The 21,816-nt window shown below is 24.2% G+C and overlaps 1 protein-coding gene across 1 annotated transcript in view; it reads left to right on the forward strand.

Annotated features, from left to right (window-relative positions):
* The first annotated feature begins 2,485 nt into the window (after nucleotides 1-2,485).
* Nucleotides 2,486-21,816, forward strand: part of LOC129612973 (lutropin-choriogonadotropic hormone receptor) — a 41,289-nt gene continuing 21,958 nt past the window's right edge. Inside the window, exon 1 of the mRNA XM_055526836.1 lies at nucleotides 2,486-2,818. Coding sequence (XP_055382811.1) covers nucleotides 2,486-2,818 — 333 coding nt within the window. The remainder of the gene's footprint in view (nucleotides 2,819-21,816) is intronic.

Genomic DNA, 21,816 nt, shown 5'->3' on the forward strand with positions numbered 1-21,816 from the left:
TCTGTTACACATACTTTCTTAAAAATGATTAAAAATGCAAGACCAGTCCATAAAAATATAAATATAAAAATGATCTGACATATCCCAAAAGTTGATCAATCCGTGACATAGACAAAATAATTTTACAAATAAAATTTCTTCAAAATCGGTTCAGCAGAACTTGAGGTACATCCGTTCCCACACAGCTTAAGACACCGACACGGATGGAAAAGCTGGTGCCATCACATAATCTCCCTTATTGCATGTAATGGGGTCAGTAAAAAGATAAAAAAAAAAAGCGAAATAGAAAATTACTTCATTTTATATCCATTCAAATTTCAATGGATATAAAATACTAGAATAAATTTGCTCAAATGCTTGCGTACTATAATGAAAATTGCATTAAGTATAAGTTTGGACTACGTTGAATTAATCTTATAAAAACTATATTAAAAAAATATTTTCATATCTCACTTTACGATATTGTATATGAGGGAGTGTCATACATGTTAATGAACAATAATTTGCAACAATGTAATAAAATTTTGTTTGTACAATATATAGATAAAGTTGTCAGGACACTAATTCAACATCATTAAAATTGTCTTTCATGATTTATGGAAAAAAAAAATTTTTTTTTTAAAAGAAAATTTTGAATAGAAATTCGAAAAATTAAATTCCAGTTTGCATTAGAATTAAGTACTATGTTTATAATTTCCTTAATATAATGAAATTTGAAGTTAGAACCGAAAGTCAACTTAATATATAGCTATGTAGTTAATTCAATACTCACATGTTTAAAAAAATATAATTTTTTTTTGTAGATTTCAAGAAAAATGGCTTCATATTCTCAATATTCATTCATAATATTATTTATAAAAAATAGCGCGTCTTGACCTTTTATGTTAAATTAAATCATTTTTAGTTTTTACAAAATAGGTTCAATATTTATATTAATTCTTTTTGATTGCTTTCTGGTGAGTTATTACTGTTTTTTTCTTAATTTTCCTAATAAATTTTGAAACAACAATATTATAATCATATCATTTAGGATTTAGATTTCAATCTATATTAAATAAATTTCGTTCGTCAACATTTTTAGCATTTTACATCTGGATTTTGTTCCATTAACTCGTAACGTGCTTAATATCGCGAATTTAAGGAAAACTACTAATTCAATTATTATTTCTGGCATATATTATGTATAACAATTATTAAATTATTCAAAATATGCATAGAAAGTTCTAAAATTAATTTTCTTATTTATTTCTCTTTCAGTGGACATAATATGGAAAGGAAAACGAGAATGAAATAAATAATACATAACAATTTAAGATACACCCTCAACAACCCCAAAGTTTATTTATAATAAGTAGCTAGCTATAAAGAAAAAAAGATCGACGCATAAAATCACAACGAATGAAAATATTTTCTAGATGAAATTCAAGTATAATTGTAAATTTTCAAATAATCGTATATACGTTAAAAACACATGTACCTACCGATAGATGTCTAGTTTAATAACATAAATTGATTATATATCCTGTTCCAAGGTTCATCAGACATTAAAAGAATATAGTAATGAAAGATTCATAGACTTTATACGCGTACAATAATGATATATACTTTCATTAATGATAATAATATATTAAATTTATAGAAATCAAATTGAAAACCAAAAAAGGATATAAATTCATTTTCTATATACATATGTACACATGCATTTTATATAATGCTTTTCAACAATTTTCTATAGATATTTCGAAATTTTGTGATTTAAAATTGAATTTAAATTTTGTATTGAAAAAATTTTAGTTATAATCAACAAAAAGAAATCATATAACAATATATAAAACTTATATTTTTCAATAATTACTGAATACATATAACAATATGCCATTCATATTATACAATTATTATATTCGCATATTAATAATAATTCATCGAAAATATGAAAAACATTTACTTTTACACAATTTATAAATCAAATTTTAATCATAATAATAATTTTAATCAAAAATTTAATGAAAAAATTCATAATTATAATATAAATATAAGAAATTTCATGTCTATTAAATTAAAATTTAATTTTTTTAAAATAATTATATATTTTATATTAATTTTTTATTTATTTAATTTACCATTAAATGTAAAATGTTTTTTACAAAATAATAATCAAGAATATTATAATCAAAAGTTAATAAAAAAAGACTCTCAGCAGGAACAATCATCAACTATATCATCATTGAATAATATTAATATTAATAATAATAATAATTTAAATAATAATAATAACTATAATAATAAAGGTAATATATTATCAATATTTAATATTAGAAAAGAATTTCAAGAATATCAACAACCAAAATTTTCACCAATATCAAGTGAATTATTACAACCGAATAATCAAATATTAAAAAATAATTTTAAAAAAAATGAAAATGAAGAGATGACAAATAATATAAATAAAAATTCGAATTTATACAAATTAACAAAACCTTATGATATGAAAAAATCAACAATTATACAATCTAATGATAATATAATTAATAATAACATTAAAAATAACAATAATAATAATGATATTCAAGATAATAATAATTATAATAAAAATAATTATATTGATAATGTTAATGATGATAATTTCATTAATGAACCGTCCTTATATTTATCGCCATCAGTATCATCAACAACAGCAACTATATCATTATCAACAGCAACATCACCATCATTAATATCATCATCATCATTTATATTACAACAGCAACAAAATTATGAATTACCACTAATAAGAGACAAATTAGAATATTGCAAATTTTGGAATTCATCTGAATTTAAGGTAAGTTATACGAGTATATAGCTTTTTTGTCATTTCTCTCAAATTCATTTTTACTCGTACCAATTACATATATTTATTGGTTATGTGTTATAGGATTAATAGTTTGTTTGCTACAATAAAAAATCAGAGATAGTTCATATACATGTTTTGGCAAAGTATCGAATTCTGACTCGATTGCGCTATGTCTGTCCATATGACTGCCCAATTAGAGAGACCTTACATTAGATGTCATAACATTTTTCAAAACATTTGAGCATATATCAAATATTGAACATAACTTTAACGTGAATTACAATAAAATACAAGGAAAAATGCCTATAATCCATTTTAGTATTCCACAATTGACGGGACCAATTTTCGAATATCCGTGTATGTATATCATGAATTTATCCAATATAATACGTTAATTTTTATTTCTTTGTGCCACAATACTCGTATTTGGATTTTTTCAATTACATTTTCTGAGAATGAACATATTTAATTTATGGTTAAATTAAAGAGAAAAAACTTCAAAGGAATTCTCATAAATTTAAGAAATTAATGTATAACACAAAACGTACGTTCGTTTAACAAAAAACTTATGCAGATTTTAATTTATAACTTCTAAAATGATTCAGAATATTTATTATGAATTTAGTTGTGTATTATTCATAATAAAACTAATATAACGGGTTTTCCAATAGGAAAACTCGGAATATATTTTCGAAAGTTCGGAGAGTTCGGAAAATAATATTTTGATCTTGCGTGTAGTGATGGGTTCTTTTTTCATTATCAGTTTTAGCATAATAAATTATTTCTAAAATTATTCGCATACGGCAAAGGGAGCGTTCAGTCAGGGAGGCCCACATAAATTATTCTTATTTCCTTGAAAATTTTTTTGAAGAACGAGAAGCCGTTTTTCTAAACTTTGAGTCGTCAAGCTATACTAACCGATTCTTTTGTAGTCCATAAAAGAATGAAATGCATATCAATAACATCAGACAAAAAAGCAATTTATCTATAGGATGTAAAATTTTACAAATTGACTATCTAACAAAATCATCCTTGTTGGCCGCCAAGAAAATTAGATTTAAAGTTACTGGTTTTTTTAATATAAAATAGTTATTGGTCTAAGCCAGTGATTCCCAAAGTGTATATATACCCCCAGAGGTCCATGAAGACCTGCTAGGGGTCCAAGAAAAAATATGAATTAAATTAGTTTTTTATTTAACTTTCTCACATCATATAGGTATACCTTGCTACTATTAGAAATTTACATCTATCACAGAAAGTAACAGGGGGTCTATCAAAAATAGAGAAAGACGACAAGGAGTCTACGAGATTGTTACAAATTTTTCATCGTTATATAAATCAACTCAATCCGTAAAATCTGTAAACTGAAAATGTGTCTTACAGCTATACAGATATGCAAGCTTACCAGGAAAATTATCTCTTCTACAAGAATATGTAGATAATTACGGCATACAAGCAAACAGAATACAAATGAAGCATAAACTTAACGTTCAATGCATTATTTTCCAAAGACTGTTTATTCCTCCAAATATAACATGGTTTAATTTTTTTTCTTTTAGTGAAAAAATATTTCTGTTGTCATCTCCAATCATTAAAGTCTATTAAAAATTTATATGGAAAATTCAATTTAATTTATCACAAAACCATTAAATTTAATATTCCAAAAATTTCTGCGAATTCTATTTATTTAACATGAAAAATATTAAAAACTAATTTTGTAACCCTAAAACCTTTTCCAAACTATGTTATTGAAATAGTAAAATATGTAATATAACGGTAAATTAATTTTTATGTTAAACCAAAGAAAAAAACAATCACAAAATAAATATGAGTTTATTCAAAAGAAAAAAAGAATTTTGTATACACAACGAATAGCTTTTACTCTTGTAAAAATTTATGTTTTTGAAATAAAGATTGTTATTTCAAATAAAGTTGGGTCAAATCAAAAGTTTGTAAACTAGCAGTTTTCCCTTCAGCTAGTGAAAATACGGTTTTTAATTGTACATTGCGTTACATATATAAATTACTTTCATTCATACATCAAAATATTACAAATGTTTGCATACTCTAATGGACGACACAAAAAAAGTGAAGAAGTCGTTAACATAATCATCGAACTCAAAGATTAATGCGTGAGTTAAGACAAATAATTACTTTTTTTAATGACATAGTATTTACTGTTAGCCTTATGCATTTATATATATTTGGAAAAGCTTAGAGTTAGGGAAACATGATGCCGAAAACTTAAATTTTACAAATTTCGGGAAGCGATAACCTAAAAGTCGATGAAGCTGAAAAAAAATTGATTTTTACAAAATAAAATATTTATTAATATCTAAAAGTTAATAAAATTTTAAACTTCTACAATTATTGTTTAGAAGAAAAAGGACACATAACGGTTAATTTTAACGGCCATTTTGTCATTTCCATATTCTTAATAGATATTGTAGTTAAAGCATTATAATTTTTAATATTGTCAACAGATGTCTACATTTTTAATGTAATCAATAATGCAAAAAAGAAATGTCGCATAATTAATAATGCCAATTGGCTGCCAATTTCATAAATTTTTTTTTGCATAAATTACTGATGGCCTTTTGGTGACCGTCAGATTCTTGTCGAGCGGCATTCCACATTATCGATTATTATCGACTATATATGTCCACACATCGATTGCATAATTATTCCACATATCGATTGCCGGATTGGCGGTAAAAAACCAACCACTGCTTTTCTTTGTTTGCAGAAATTGAAAAATGTTTATGCTTTTGTTGCAATAACCAGTCAGAAATGAGGACTTTAAAGAGAAATATTTTTTTTTTCATTTTTAGGACTTTAAAGAGAACACAAGTTTCTAGTGAAGATATTTTTACATATAAAGTTTAAGCTTTTTATCTTAATGAGAGTAGTAGTTTTACATAAAAAGATGGACGGACGTACAAACAAAGTTTCACTAATAAACACTTTTTTCGAAATTTTTTTTGGAAAAGTTTTAAAAAAATCAGTGTAGTAAATCCCAATAATAATTAAAGTATGGACAAAAAAGTAATAATTATTAGTTTAACATGGAAAAAGTAAGCGAATTCATCCGATCAACAAAAATTAACAAAAATTATCAGTAGGTAATTTAAACGAATTTTTAAAGATTTATGTTATATGTCATGTAGCCTATTACCTGATACTTAAAATGGGCAACCAATCATTTTCTAATTTCCTATTGGGGTGTAATAAATTCGAGTAATATACAATATGTATACACATATATGTAATTCGCACTGAAATGGGAAACATTAATTAAGGTAAAATTAAATAAAAACTTGTTCAAAAAAATATTGCCAAACGCATAACACAGCGAATTTTTCACTTTTTTTTTTAATTTTCCATAGCTATTTGATAAGGGTATATAATTAGATTTGCAAAAATAACTTTCAGTCCCTTATTATTTTTATTCCTTTTTCATTTTCAAGAATAACAAATTTTTCCTCAAAAAAAAAACCAATAATTTTACCTTTTTTAACTAGATTTTCTTTTTTATATTGTGTTTTTTTTTTAATAAATCAAATAATTTGGTACATTTTTACCTTACCAAAATTAACTTTGATTTCTATCTATAGAGTAGTTATAATATGAAAATTGGTAATAGAAAAAAACTTAAAAAAATAATTTTATTTATTATCAATGTATTTAAAAATTTGTACTTCTATCAGTAAAAACATGAAGGAAAAACAATAATTTAATTTGTAGCTATTGTAAACTTGTCAATTTCGTACAAAGCTGGCACTTACATATATATATATGTATGATATTTTAAATTTTGAAAATCTATCGTATGTGTACATTATATAAGTATAATTTTGGAGTCAACTGTTGTAATAATAAACGTATGTGATTCTTAACTATAACACCTATAACGAACTTGTAATTTAAACATAAATCTCAGTTAAAGTTTATTTCAAATTCGCTTACTGCTCAAACTTCGAAAACAATTAATTTGAGAACAAGTAAAAAGTTTTACAGAACGGCGCTTACTCTAACTTCCTCCCAGATACCATATCACACCTCGATAGAACACTCCTGAAAAAATCACTAGATGCGGCGTTGGAAGAAGCAACAATCTTGTACCCTCGACCCATTCCGCTCTCTTAAAAATGATTTTCTTTCCACTGACTGGGATATATATATTATAGAAAAGCGTATCGTCTCTTCATCGATGACCGCAACCGGCTTCGTATATCCTTCCAACGAAGGGGAGCCTTTCACTCCTTTTTTTCTGTGGAATGGTACTATACTTCGACCTATTTGTCTTCTTTAGGTACCCACTTCGTTTGCCCTCATTTTCCCCTTCGTGCTAGATGTACCAATCCTTTATTCGATTTTTTTAGTCACCAGCTTCTGCTACGGGCTTTTGATTACCCTGGAGCCTACATTGCATATTGTCTTAACAATTCTGCGACTGCGACTCCGCATTTTTATTTTAAATATATTCTTCAACACAACAACACACGAATAAGTTACGAGGTAGAAGAATTATAAAACTTGTTTTGCTAGCACACCCAGTACACAACAAAAAATTCTTTAAGCACAAACAATAATCCTTAATAGTTCTTCTGATTAATCCACCGACTTATATTTTTGAAAAATAAAGAAATATGAATTAAGGTCACGTTCGTAAATTATATTTTCATATTTATATTATTTCTTGAGTTCCTTTTTCTATATAAAATTCATGAAACGTGTTTAGAAAATTCATGTTATTTTAGACAATGACAACAAATAAATAGATTAATTTGTAATTTAATTTATTTGTTATTATTATTGAAAATGATCGATCAAAGTTATTTACAAGATTATCATTGAAATATTCTATATAGTGAACTTTTTTATTTCAATTTGAATAATAATAGGATACAATTGAAATATTTCTTAAATTCCATAATTTAAAACAAAAATTATAGAAATTTTATAATATCTAAAACTTAAGATTTATAAAAACAAGATTTTTCACTAATAAAGGTGAATAGCTTTAATAATCATCGTTGCATAATATATTAATCGAAATTAATTTATGATAAAAAGTTGGAGGATCGCATAAGACAATGTACTAATACCGCTAATATGAGGAAGTAGTTCACATTACTTAATAGCTCTAATGTGGAAACAAATCATATTCAATTACTGTATATTTTAGGAAATTTGTATATTTCATGAACTATCTACGCTAATTCTCATAATTTGTTCTCATACCCGTTCAAAATTATTATTAAGTTTGAAAAATGTCCCACTTTTAAAATTACCGCTAAAGATGTGTAATTGAACAAACCGATTTTCCTGAGAACCAGATAAAACAAGACAAAAATTGCCCGCAATAACCGATTGCCATATGTTTAATTTGTTAAGATTAAATCTTTAAATTTTTTTGTTATACTTATGTTTACAAACCTCAACTTTTTTTCTTTGTAGTCTAGAAAAAATTACATTTAACTTTTATAATCTGTTTATAAAGTGTGCTTGAAAAATGTTTACAATACCTTATGTATTCGATTATACACATATATCTATGTATGTGTACATACTATACATACATAATTTTCCAATAATTTATTTATTCAATTTATCAATTTGTAATAAAGACTAAAATATTTTTTTTGTGTGCTAAATATTTTTTTTTAAATTTAATAGCCAAAAGGGGTTTTTAAAACTTATTTTAATACCCTTTAACACCTGAAAATATTTTAACTAAAACCTTAGAAATTTAAAGTATGTGTGAATTTACTATTATGCAAATAAAACTTTAGTAAAATCTAAGCAACAAATTCTTATTCAAATATACTTTTACCACAAAAAAAAAATACTAAAAAAATTAAGTAAATATTCCAAAAACTTAGGTCTTTAATCTACTTTATTTTCAGATATTAAGGATTTCTTGGTAATTTTCCAGAATTTTATCAATTTTTAAAACAAAACTTGTGTTTTTTCATTTGGAATTTATAAAAATTTTTAATTTATTTTTAAAAATTGTGATTAATTATAAAAAAAATCTACTTCATCATAAATTCCTGCAAACTGCCTCGAAGCTTAAATTTTAAAAATGCATAATATCCGGCCGTCTGTGCCTCCAATAAAAATTAAAAATTCTTAACCAAAAAGAATCTTATTTAGAAAATCATACAAAATTGTTATTTGCTCTCCTTAATATGCCCTTCAAGTTATTGTACCTCAAGCTCATGAAATTTTCAATTTAGAACGGAATCATCAACTGCAGGAAGATTTTAAATTATCTCCTTTTATTTAAAACAAATTTATGGAAATGTAGGATGTTTAATTGATTTTTCTACTAAAACCTTATGCCAAACTAACTTTGTTCTTTTGGTATCTAGACTACTAGATATACTTGTCAAAATATATTTCACAAACATTCGATCAAACATGTTTAAAACAACAGAATTTTTCTTTTTACCTTTTCTCTCTGATTTTAGCTTTAAAATCTATCAATTTTATACAAATTTTAGTTAAGTAAGAAAATAACAAACAAGTTAATCTTCTCATAAAAAACATGATTAAATTTCTGGACTAATATATGTAACCCCGAATCTAATTTAATTGTTGTAATAGAACAAACTTTTTTTCAAAATTATTTCTACAGATCAAATTATTATAACAAAAAATGTTACTCCTAAGTGTATGCAAAAGCGTACTTGATTGTTAGTAAATAATTCTAACAATACTTTTATCCTTATGTTTTAGACTTTAAAATTCTAAAAATTCTTAGTCTTTAAATAACACTATTCAAATGAAATGTGCCACTTTATAAATCATTAGTTCAACTAATTGTATTTTTTATTTTTTAATATTTTAAATTCACATTATATTGTTATAAAAGATGTTATGAATGGCATACAAAATTTGAGTGTGAAAAAATGTTTGTTTTCAAATTTAATGAAAATTATATGTACATAAAATACGAAGAAATCATTGCATTAATCACATGGCAAGGAGAGACAGATGCACGTTATGATATACTTTTGAAAATTTCGAATAAAACAAAGAATCACTGGTAGCAACAAAATAAGTTTTTGTTTTTAAATTTGTCTTTATTATTTCTTTTGTGATCTACTTAACGTTCTGTAAAATTATGCTCTTCAGAATTTCTATATGTACATGTATATGTGCGGAAAAGTATTTTGTATAAGTGAAAGAACGTAATGAATGAATATTGTGTTCAGCAAAACTAATCATTAGTCCTATTGTCATGAAATATACAATTCGAGCTCTTAAAATCCTTTTGTCTATAAATTTTTATGTAAAAAATTAAAAAACTGAAAAAAAAATGATGAATGGAATACGTCTATCATATTTATTTGAGGACCCTTGTCAATTTCACATAGTAAAAATCAACTGATAAAAATAATTTTTTTTTTCTTTTATTCCGAAATAATCCTTTGAAAAGTTTTATTTGTTTTTTATTTTAAAAATCTCTTTTTTTTTTTTAAATGATAGGTTTTTTTAATACAAGCTCTACATTTTTGTTTTTATTCACAATTTCAATTTAAGAAATTTTCATGTACAAAAGAATTGCATATTTTAAAAACTATTTTTTTGGCGAATTTAAAAACCACAACCACTGCTTAACATCAATTCACTTTTATAATGATTTTATTGAATAAAAAAATTGTATTTTTAATTTCAAAAATAGAATTTGGTTATTATCATATTGTCAACTTAATTGATATTCAATTGTTATAGGTTTATATCATATAAGAATCATTTAAATCCAATATTACATAAGATTTTATAAAAATATCCATTGCTGTTCTCAGTAATTATTCCTTCTTTCCTCATCATATATTCCTTTATTTATATTGAATCACATGATTTATTAACCCAATTTTACAATTAAAATACAATATCAAATCAAATAAATTTACAAATAGTTTACTCTCTCATCAATTTTTTATATTTTTATAATCTTATATATTGTTTTATTTAAATTTAGTATAAAATTAATAACTTTATATAAAGTCTATTTTTATTAAGTTATATTAAATACCATAATATTTTTTAAAAAATGACACATATGTACTTTTAACAGGACTCTACGTAGAGACTGCAAAGTATATATTCATCATATATGACAACACTATACAGTATATACCATACTCGTATTTTACTTATAAATCTTAAAAGTTTTCTAATATCAATATCATTTATCAATAAAAATTTTTTTTTAACTTTTTTTTTTTTATGTTTTCCAACAATATTATTTTACTGCTGGTCTGAGATAAATCATGTTACAATATATTGTAATATGGCTTATTTCCCTTCAACAACTAAATCACTTTTTAAAAAAAAAATCTGATGTGATCAGCACATGACCGACCGCAAGAAGTGTTGTCTGACTAAGCGCAAACGTTTCATAAAAATGCCCTTTAAGTGCATCTTTCAAATTTGACCCGTAGTATACATCCAGTTGCCGACACTTGGTTTGTTCCAAAAGTAAGGTTTTTTTCGTACTTTCGGACGAAATTTAAAAAAAAAAATTACATTTAAATGTAAAGTAAATCTGTCGAATATTTTCCAAAAAATTATTATTAATTTATTAATAATAATTAAATTATTATTAACACTCCATACGAGAAGAGCTGCTCTTTTTGATAAATGAATGACTAAATAAATGAAATAAAAAAAAAATAAATAAAAATTATCAAAAAAGTATAATTGGGCCGTAAAACTTCCATTACACGAAGTCTGACATATCAATCCATGTCATAGCCAAAATAAACTCATACGTAAAATTTTATCAAAATCCGTTTAGCCGAAATTCAGAGATACGCGTGCAGAAAAAGACCGACAGATTTCACGGAAATTCAAAATTTTTATATTTTCTATTATAAGAAGACATTTATTACAATTTCTTCTTCTTTTAAATTAAAAAGCTGAAATTGGTATTTTCATAATTTTTTAAAGCAACAAAACTACAGAAATGTGAAAACCAAGTACACATGTGTGTAAAAGAAATATTACATACATGTGTACTTACTGAGATGCCATTTCATTGCTATTTGTTATGATTAAATTATTTCTCCCATATTCCCCAACTATAAAGTAATAAATAAAGCATAATCGAATAAACTTGATTCTAGAAGATTAATATTCTTATGCCTATATTGCCTGTGGCTACAAAATTGTAAAATTTGAACAAAAAATTATTATTTTTATATGTATACAACCAATGTCAAAGTAAAGTTAGTCTTTCCTATTTCGCATTTATAAGAAACATGTCTTACCAAATTTAAAATAAGATTCTTGTTTTAACGCAATAACTTGATAAAAATCGTAACTTTTGAAATCTTTAATCTTGATAACTTGTGATAAAAAAATAAAATTTATTTGAAAAATTTGTATACGTATAAGCTAAAGAATTTTGATAATCGTTGTAAATATTAAAAAATATTTAAAACTTAGTAAATATTTTTTTGCTAAATAAAATTTAGTTACGTCTCTATAGGTAAAAATTGAATTGAAATACTGCAGTCTCCCTTTTGTCTCTGTTATAATTAATTTCAACAACAAAATTTCTTATAGCGTTTATACATTCATACGTAAATTATGTCTATTTTTAAATCTTTTCATGACCCCATTTGTTTTTAATCCTTTATCTGATATATTAGTCCAGTTACCATGTAAAAATAAAATCTTTAAAAAAAATTGAAAAGAAAATTCAAACAAGTTGCATTCAACTATATGAACAGCACATATTATGATGAATTTTTAATGTAGGTATACATTTAATATAGAAAATCTGATAAATCTGATATTTAAGAGAAAATCAGAAAATAATATGAGGGTCCACAAACATACAAGTATATTGGAAAAAAAAAATACAAAAAACCCATAGGTAGAATTAATTTCAGAAAAGTTAAAAGATATCTTTGATTCTTTGAAATCATTCATGCGTATAAGTTGATTGAGAAAAACTATATTAAAAAACAAAAAGAAAATCTTGAAATTTGTGGTAAAAATAAAGAACATGGAATTTAAAATTTTTAAAATTATGTATTTTTTTTCAAAATTCGAGTTAATATTGTTAAATAATGCAATGTATACTTATTCTTTTTTTCAACCTGTTATAAAATAATTTATTTTATAAATATCTTATGAAAATAAAGGACCATAAATTTAAAATAAAAATGTCTTCATTTTATGTATGTGCTTTACAAGATTCTAATTATTCTTCTTTTAAATCATGTAACCCGCCTGAACAAAACCACATTGGAAACCAATTAGGCTAATAAAATTTTATATTGAAAAATTCATTATTATTTGTACAATATCACTATAACAACAGTAATAAAATCTTACAAAATTTAATCCGGAACAAAATTATTAGGATTAAAACCAATGATGTCCAAATACATAAAATAAAGAATTAATTAAAATTTATATTAAATATTCATAATTAAATTAATTTGATTTTATGAAAGTTTCTCTTCTAAATTTTTTAGACACATCTATACTATACACCATAACGTTAGCAATTTGCAATTAATTCCAAATCTGTGAATTTCCATGAATTTTAAGAAAAATCTATGAATTTTTAAAAGAAAAATCTTTTGGCTAAAGTAGATTTTATCTATAATATTCCCAATTCATTTTTTCTCATACATAATATGTATTTACATACATACATATTTATTGATAAAGAAAAAATAAATTATTCAGAAGGAAAGTTTCCAACGAAATTTTTAGACATTTCCCATAAATTAAATTTTCCACATCAAAAAATCTAAATAAAAGGAAAAACAAATACTCGTAAAATAAAAAAATATGATAATAAAGTTAACTTTTATTTTAAAATTGAATGGATTTGTATTTTCTATATATGAACATGGATACACATTTATATACGTAGATTATGCGTGTTGTATTGTATTGTACCTCTAAATTCAAATTCATATAAACATTAATACATATATGTACATTATTTTCTTACAAAAAAAAAAAACAACGATACGAAAAATCAAATTAAAATGAAATAAAGAAAACTGTCTCCAACTTGACATAATGTTTGCTGCTATTCACAAGAAAAGTTGTGAAATTGACATTAAAATAATATGTATATACATACATATGGTTTTCACTTCTGTGTACTTTAAGATTTCATATATAAATAAATATATACACGTACCAATATAAAAGATTCATATAATATGAAATAAATTTCCAAATTATAAAAAAATAATTTTAAACCCGGTTGCCTTGCTTTAATAATAAATACCATACATACACCCTGGCTTCCATATTGTAAAAAAAAAAGCGTTTTTGCTGCAATGTTTCATATTCTATATTGTATTTTAAAAGCTTTCGACGATGTAGTAAAGTGCCGAATTGTTTGGAAAACATTTGAGTACGCACTTAAAAACAGAGAGCTTCTCGAAAAATTGCCCGACGTTTTTTATAAATTTTATTTAAACCGTGCTGCCACTGAATGTAAAAATTAAGAAAAATTTTTCTGTTTGTTAAATATTTAACGCATTGTGTCAAATGTTAGTTATATATAACAGCTCAATTTAGATTTTTAAGTTATTTTGTCGAAATTTTTTTTCAGAAATAGTTTCACTATAAACAAAAAATATCCCATGCAATGTCATAAATTCAATAATGTAAAATAAATAATACATGCAACGTCATAATGTCAAAAAATTACGTTCCGTATTATCTTTTAAAATTATGCATTATTTTGGTAATCTAGTAAAAAATCGTAAAAACTCAAACTTAAAGGCAATTTAAAAACGATTCAAATTCGTTTTTTTCGAATTCTTTATTAATGTAGATTATTAAAATGCTATAAGATATTATTCATCATTAAATCCAAAAAATTCATATTCAAATTTTATTTATTTTCAACTTTAGCAAATGTGTTTAAGAATTTTATTAACATTTTATTTCTCAATATTTTAAATTATAAAAAAAAGTACGCATAAGAAAAAGTAATTTCCATATAATTCAGTTTCGTATTTAGAAAAATTAGTTAATAAAAACAATTCTCTACTGAAAAGCACTTTAAACTGTTCATAATTACATTTCCGGTTTTTCCTTTTAATATTTTTTTCTCTTTTTTATTACATCGTTATCCTTTATCTTTTATTTTCAATCAAATATTAAGAATTTTATATATTCAAAAAGAAAATGTCTAAGTTTACATTTAAGTAAGTAGACAAAAATATAAAGTTGGTATAACAGAAAAATAATATATACGAGGTTTACAATAATGATGTTATATGTATACTTTGTCTTTGTAAATGCACTTATATCATAATGGTGCTCCTGCTAAATCAAGATCATTCTAAATACTCTATAAATTAAGTGAAAACTTGTGAAATCACTATAATTGATCCAGATGATCCGTTTTGTGAATAATGATATTTATTTGTAAAAGTATTTCATGTATTAGAGTAAGTGGACTTAAAATAAAAAATAAAATTATTAAAAAGGGGGAGAGTATTTGCAACCCTGAGAATAACGTTTGCAACGCCAAAAACTAAATTTGATTGAGTGTTTGAGTAATTATATTATAAATGAAGTCATACCTTTTTTAAAATTCATTTTCTGTTGTCTATTATCAAAACCTTAAATTAATCTAAATAAGAACTAATATAATGAAACTTTTTTCTCCCGTCAACGAAAAGACAATTTAAAAAAAACTCTTGTTCATACTGCCTTTGAAAAATGTGTAAGAGGCTTAATAGAGGCTCATTTCTATTTTTTCATTATTACATTATTATTTTCCTTTTTAATCTACTAGATTTCAAAAATCGTACAGTAAAAAAGCAAAAATTTAATAAAACTGTTACGAGCCCAAAAAAATAAGACTGATGCTATGTATATGCGTATGAAAAATATTCATTTCCTTTGTGCCTCCATTTCTATTGTGATTTCAGTTTTCAATAATTGTTCCAATGGAAGCTCTCAGTCTCGCTTCTCTTTCTTTCCCACATTAAGAATATAATTGAAAGTAAATATTTACAAATATTTATTTTCAAAATTTTTGCCTTAAGCTTTTCGATGTCCATAAAGTATAATTTAATTTGGAAAATAAAATAAAAATGTAATCAGTAAAAATTCTGGCAAAAATTTTGTTTTATATTTTTTTTTTGTTTATCAAGTTAAATTGGTTAAATGTTAGAAGGAACCAGTGATGGGAAAGTATACCATTTGTTGGTCCTGTTATGCAAGTATCAACATCATTTACAATAAAATACATTTCATTCTTTTAGAAGACAGGTAATAGAATTTGTGAAAATTTCGACCGATAAATGCCAACTTGAAACTAAATGACACCATTAAAACAATACTCATTTAATCTACGGGTAAACGAGTAAATTAGAATTGGTAAACAGGCACATATTTCAATAGTGTATAACAATTCGTAGACTTGCAATTTAATTAAATTTCTCTTTAAATTTTACAATTCATGTATCACTTCACACTAAACCTAATTTTAATTAAGTACCATATGTTAGAGATCCTAATATTCTATACAATATTATTAAGTTAATTAATTACAAATTATGTATCAAATGATTATGATCAAATGATGACAGTTATTAGATTTTAATATATTACAGAAATCGAAAGGAGCAATACTGTCTGTTAATTAAACGAAAACATTATTATTTGTGAGGAAAGGTTTGAAAATGGAGACTTGAAAATATCAGAAAAAATATCGCATACAATTATTAAAATTTTTTCCTGATAATCTCGCTCTTTGTTCTGCTTAAGGTACTTATTCTTATTGTACGACAACCATTTTCATAATAGTAACCAACTTTCTTCTCCACCTTCAAGATTGCCGCATAATATATAGCCAATCCCTTGAGTCTGATTTTTGGGTTATTTATAGATTTTCCGAATTATATTTCGCTACATTTATACGAGTATCACATCTCTGTTCTCCATATTTTTGTATATGTGTACAAGTAATAAAGAAATATTAAGAATTTTTCCAAACTTTTTTCCTTAAAATATTCTTAGTTTATAAAAAGTTGTTTTATAATATTTTCGTATTTTCCCTTTTGTTACAAAACTTTTTTTATTTTTGTCAGTGGGGTTCTTGGAAGTACGAGTAACTTTTTAAAAAAAAAGCAAAATTTTATTAACTAAAAAAATGTTGGTATTTTAAAAGCAAGTGATTGTAGAACTCTATAAATGGAATAATCATCTTGTTAAGCATACGTACGTTAAGAAAACAAGTAATGTGACAATATATTTATATTTGAATACCATATACGAAAGTAGAAGATGACTCTCTTCAAAAATATTACAATATTTATGATTTTTAAATCAGACCAAATATAATTTGGTCCTACGAGTGTGTGTACATATATATGTACATATTTCTAAAAATGGAAGTTGAAAGAGCTGTCAAGAATTTCAAGAATTTCCAGAAAGTAGTCTACTTGTCCGTGACCTTTATCGTTTACAAAAAATTTATGTTAAAACTTTCGCTGACTCTCAATCTAACATTCCTGAACCTGAAAGGTATAAACGGTAACAATTAGAAGAATTATTATAAAAAAGTAATTTTTAATGGCAACACACAACTATGCATCAATTTTGACATGTCCTTAATTAAAATTTTACCTTTTGCTTTTCCAAGTGTCAGTCAGTCAACAAAAATTTAATTGGTTTTTACTTCCATGAAAAATTTTTTGTTATATTCACTTTAAATATTCAAAATCCCCATTAAATTAAAATATTTTAAAATAACTTTCAAAAAAAAAATATTGTCTTCGCGAATATACGTATTTAGTTTAAAGTATAAAGTTTATAATGAGCTTAATTATGCTTATCCATTTATGAATAATTCAGATAAAAAAGTTTTTTTCGTTTCTGTAGCTTGAACCGACCGCATTTTATACAGTAAGGTAGGTTATGCGATGGCAACAAATTTTGAATGTCGATTTTTCGATGGGAACGTTCCATAGTAAAGAAGTGTAAATAAACTATATCGGTATATTTTTTTAAAAGTAGTTTATATTAAAAGTAAAGGTCGGCCGATTTCGACTGAACCGATTTTAATGAAATTTTATATGTAAGTTTATGCTGGCTTTGTTACAGATTGATCAACTTTTTGGATATATCAGACCTCGGGGTATTAAAACAATGAATCTATAAACTTTTACGAACGATCAGGGCTCGAAAACCGAACTAGAGGCCGACTTTACATTTTTTACCATATCGACGTAAGGGATTGATAAAATTTCTTAAAATTTGAATCCTGATTGTGAGCTTTTAAGGGAACCGGCTGACATAAATCGAAATTCTACTAAAAACCAAAATTACTCTTTTCTAGGTATGTTAGCTAACTTCCTTCAAATTAAAAGTAAATGTTTAAAACGCATTTTCATAATCTTCTGTAGCACTTTCACTTAACTAGGCAATATACATTGAGATCAGTTATGTGCGAATCACATCAAATTTTTTTTTAATTTTTTTCAAAATGCTTAAATTAATTTTATAAAAATTAAAAAAGAAAAAGAAACCAAAAATTCTCTTTTTATGATTGACTTGTTCACTTGAAACCAGCATTACTTAGAATTGAATGACAAAAAAAAAAGTTATACACTGTGAAATTTTCTAGAAATTACCGAAAATCATAAAAATCAAAGTTCGATTCTAAGAATTTCATTTCACAACGAAATAATTTCATTAGAATGAAAAATTTGTAAGAAACTGGTTGCAATTTTCTATAAAGTTCTCACACAAAATCTCATTATATTAAAAAGAAATTATGGGGATACACAATAAAAAATATAATTTTCTAAAGGATAAAAACAAGTATTGTGAATATATTGGGGAAATGGGATAAATTTCTCGTTTAAAATGGTCTTAATAAAATTATTTAAAAAATAATTTGTTTAAAAGTTTTTACATTTACAAAATTTTTTCAAAATACTTTTTTCCCATTATTAGTTTTTTAAAAGTTTTTAGCAAGTCAAACGTGTTATATAGATAAAATGGTAAATAAATATTAATTAGCCATATACATATAAAGTGTATATGAAATTTAAAATAATTGAATTTAAAAATTTGGTACAATAACTTTGCCAGCTAAACTTTGCCAGCTAAACTTTACAAAATATAATTTTATCTATTTGATCTATTTTAAAGTACACGATTATAAACTTTGTAAAACTTTATTTTAACGCCACTAAAAAAAATGACTTCAAAAGATCATAAAAAAGGTCACATAATAGGTCGGTTATACGTGCTGTTATGGGTATTACAAGGCTTTGTAAAACCTGAAAAATTTTGTTTCAACGTAGATGTTTTTTGTAGATGTAATAATGTAATATTTTCCATAATCCACAAGTGTAGAGATTATTAAAAGATTAAATTTCTGTATTATAGAAAAACATTGTTAGACAAAAATCTTCTCAGTATTGTATATTTTTTAAAATTATAAAAAAACGGTAAGAATAAATTAATAAACCTTAACAAATTTCCTTAAAAAATTATGAAAAAAAGTATACCGGCAGATCATAATTAAATTATTGAGTCAAAGGAGAATGATTTATAATAGAAGTGTACACAACCAATTATGAAGAAGAGCATGAGTTTTAAATTTTTACTGTCGTCCGTTTGTCAAAAAATAAAATTCACTTTTAATTATAGATCTTCTAAGCTGCGGAAGAGGAAGTTTTTTATGACTTATTTATATTCAAAACCAAAAATATTTTTAAAATTCAGTAAATATGGCAAAATTTATTACTTCTATAAAATTTAAATCGAGTTTATTTCTTCAAAAGAAGCAATTTGATTCTTTATTTTAGTACTTTAGTAGTGCACCTATAGTATTAATACTTTTTAATAATATTTCCCAAATTTGATTAATTTACAATATTTTGAAAACAATATTTTGTATATATTGAATATGCAATATTTTAATTAAAAAAAAACTTGTAATTAATAAAGATAATTCAGAAAAAGGCAAACACTAAAACCTAATGTTTAGGTTTTATTCAACACTGTGAACCAAGCCATTATAGTATTTTTAAATGAGGCTGACTTAGACACAATTCAATATTGAATATAGACGAATAGGAAATATTAATTTACGACCATATGTAAGTTAAGTAAAATATAAAATTTAAACATTTAGAATTCAAATTATTTAAACGATATTTTTACAATGTCATTTTGCTTAAAATGCAACCTTAAGGATTTGGTTAAAATGCAATCCTAAGAAATAATTCTTATATATCAACTTGAATACAATTAAATATAATATTCTAATATGTGACACCAAGATTGTTTTTTCCGCAATAATTAAAACAATTATATAATATTTTATTTTTCTCAATAAATCTTAAACCGTAGAAAATACGAAGATATGATTGATATGCAAAATTAAAGGTCAATTTACAGGAATTCCATAAGTTGCAATGTCACGTCTTAGACAAAAATTAAATTTATGTGAATATTAAATCAGAAGAAATTATAACTAACGTAAATATTCATGAGAAAGGCAATTAGTTCTGAGGTTTCATAAACTTTTTATGAATTTATTTTACATATTTCCTAATATTCTAATTATACCATAAATCACTTTTAACCATATACATTCATCTAAGAAAAAAAACGTGGTTACACTTATACTTTTCAAAAATTACAAAAAATTAAAAAGAATTGGTTAGGCTGCGGTCAAACAAAAGTTTTACTTACTCAAGAATATCTTTACAATGGTATATTGCAGTGTACTTTGAAATGACACACACACACTCTACAAAATTAATATATTTTTAACAATTGTTTCAAGCATTTATATCAACTATTTCTGTGCGTTGTATAATAGCAAACAAAACATGTCATATACACTACACGATATTTCAATTATCACACTTTGAAAATATTTAATAATAAAATAATTTTAATTTTTTTATGCAATCAAACAATTGGTTTACATTTTTGAAAGAATTTCTTGAAATATACTGTATAATATTTTTTGCCATTTAATTTTCTTTACTAAATGTATATTATACGGAAAAATATTAAAAAAATTTTTCGTAAAATATCATTAAAAAATTGATGCAGTATACATTCATACATACATATGTATTTTAACATTACCCGTTATTATCCTTACAGATAATTCTTTAAATTTTGATTCAAAGTTTGAATTCGGAAATGTCCACAATTAATTACAAGTAATGGAAAAAAATATAGTATAAAAAATTTATAATGAACGCCTTTTTTTTGTAATTATCCTTTTTTAATTCACACTATTATTTCAATAAAATGGTAGTTAATATTGGTTATCCCCCATAATAAATTAATAAAGAAAATAATTTTCTCAAATTTATTGAATTTGACTTTTAATTAAATATGCTTGAGTATATACAAATGCGTTCATTTTTGTAAACATTTGGGAATAAACCTCCCTTCAATATAATGAAATCATTAATTTCAAATTAAATAAGATAATTTGGCTTTAAAACAAACAAACGTCTTAAAGGAGATATTTCCTCTTCACTAAATCAAGCACGATACACTAAAAAATAATTTTCATTTTAAGAACAAGAATTTTTTTCATTTCTTGTATATTTTCACTAAGTTGATCCCATAATTATTTTATATTTCTTTTTATTTTTTCTCTTATATACAATGTGGTTTATTAGTTTTAATTAATTCATGCTTATACGTATATGTAAAAAGTAAAAGTTTAATATTATACAAAAACATATTAGTTGTATACAAATCTTGAAATAAAGGTTAAGATTATAAGGTCAAAAACTTTTTATGTTCCATTTTCTATATCGCATTACATATTTTTAGTGGATTTCCAAAAACACTCTAAAAATGTGGGCTCCTTTTGTTTCATTCTAACCGTCTGTTGTACTTGTCGATCCATGTGTCTTTTTACAAAATTTCTAATGTATAATACACAGTAAGCTGAAATTTTATATGCGAGTACATTAAAATGACAA

Source organism: Condylostylus longicornis, unplaced genomic scaffold (genome assembly GCF_029603195.1).
Source record: "Condylostylus longicornis isolate FDR11 unplaced genomic scaffold, ASM2960319v2 ptg000080l, whole genome shotgun sequence".
NCBI lineage: Eukaryota > Metazoa > Arthropoda > Insecta > Diptera > Dolichopodidae > Condylostylus > Condylostylus longicornis.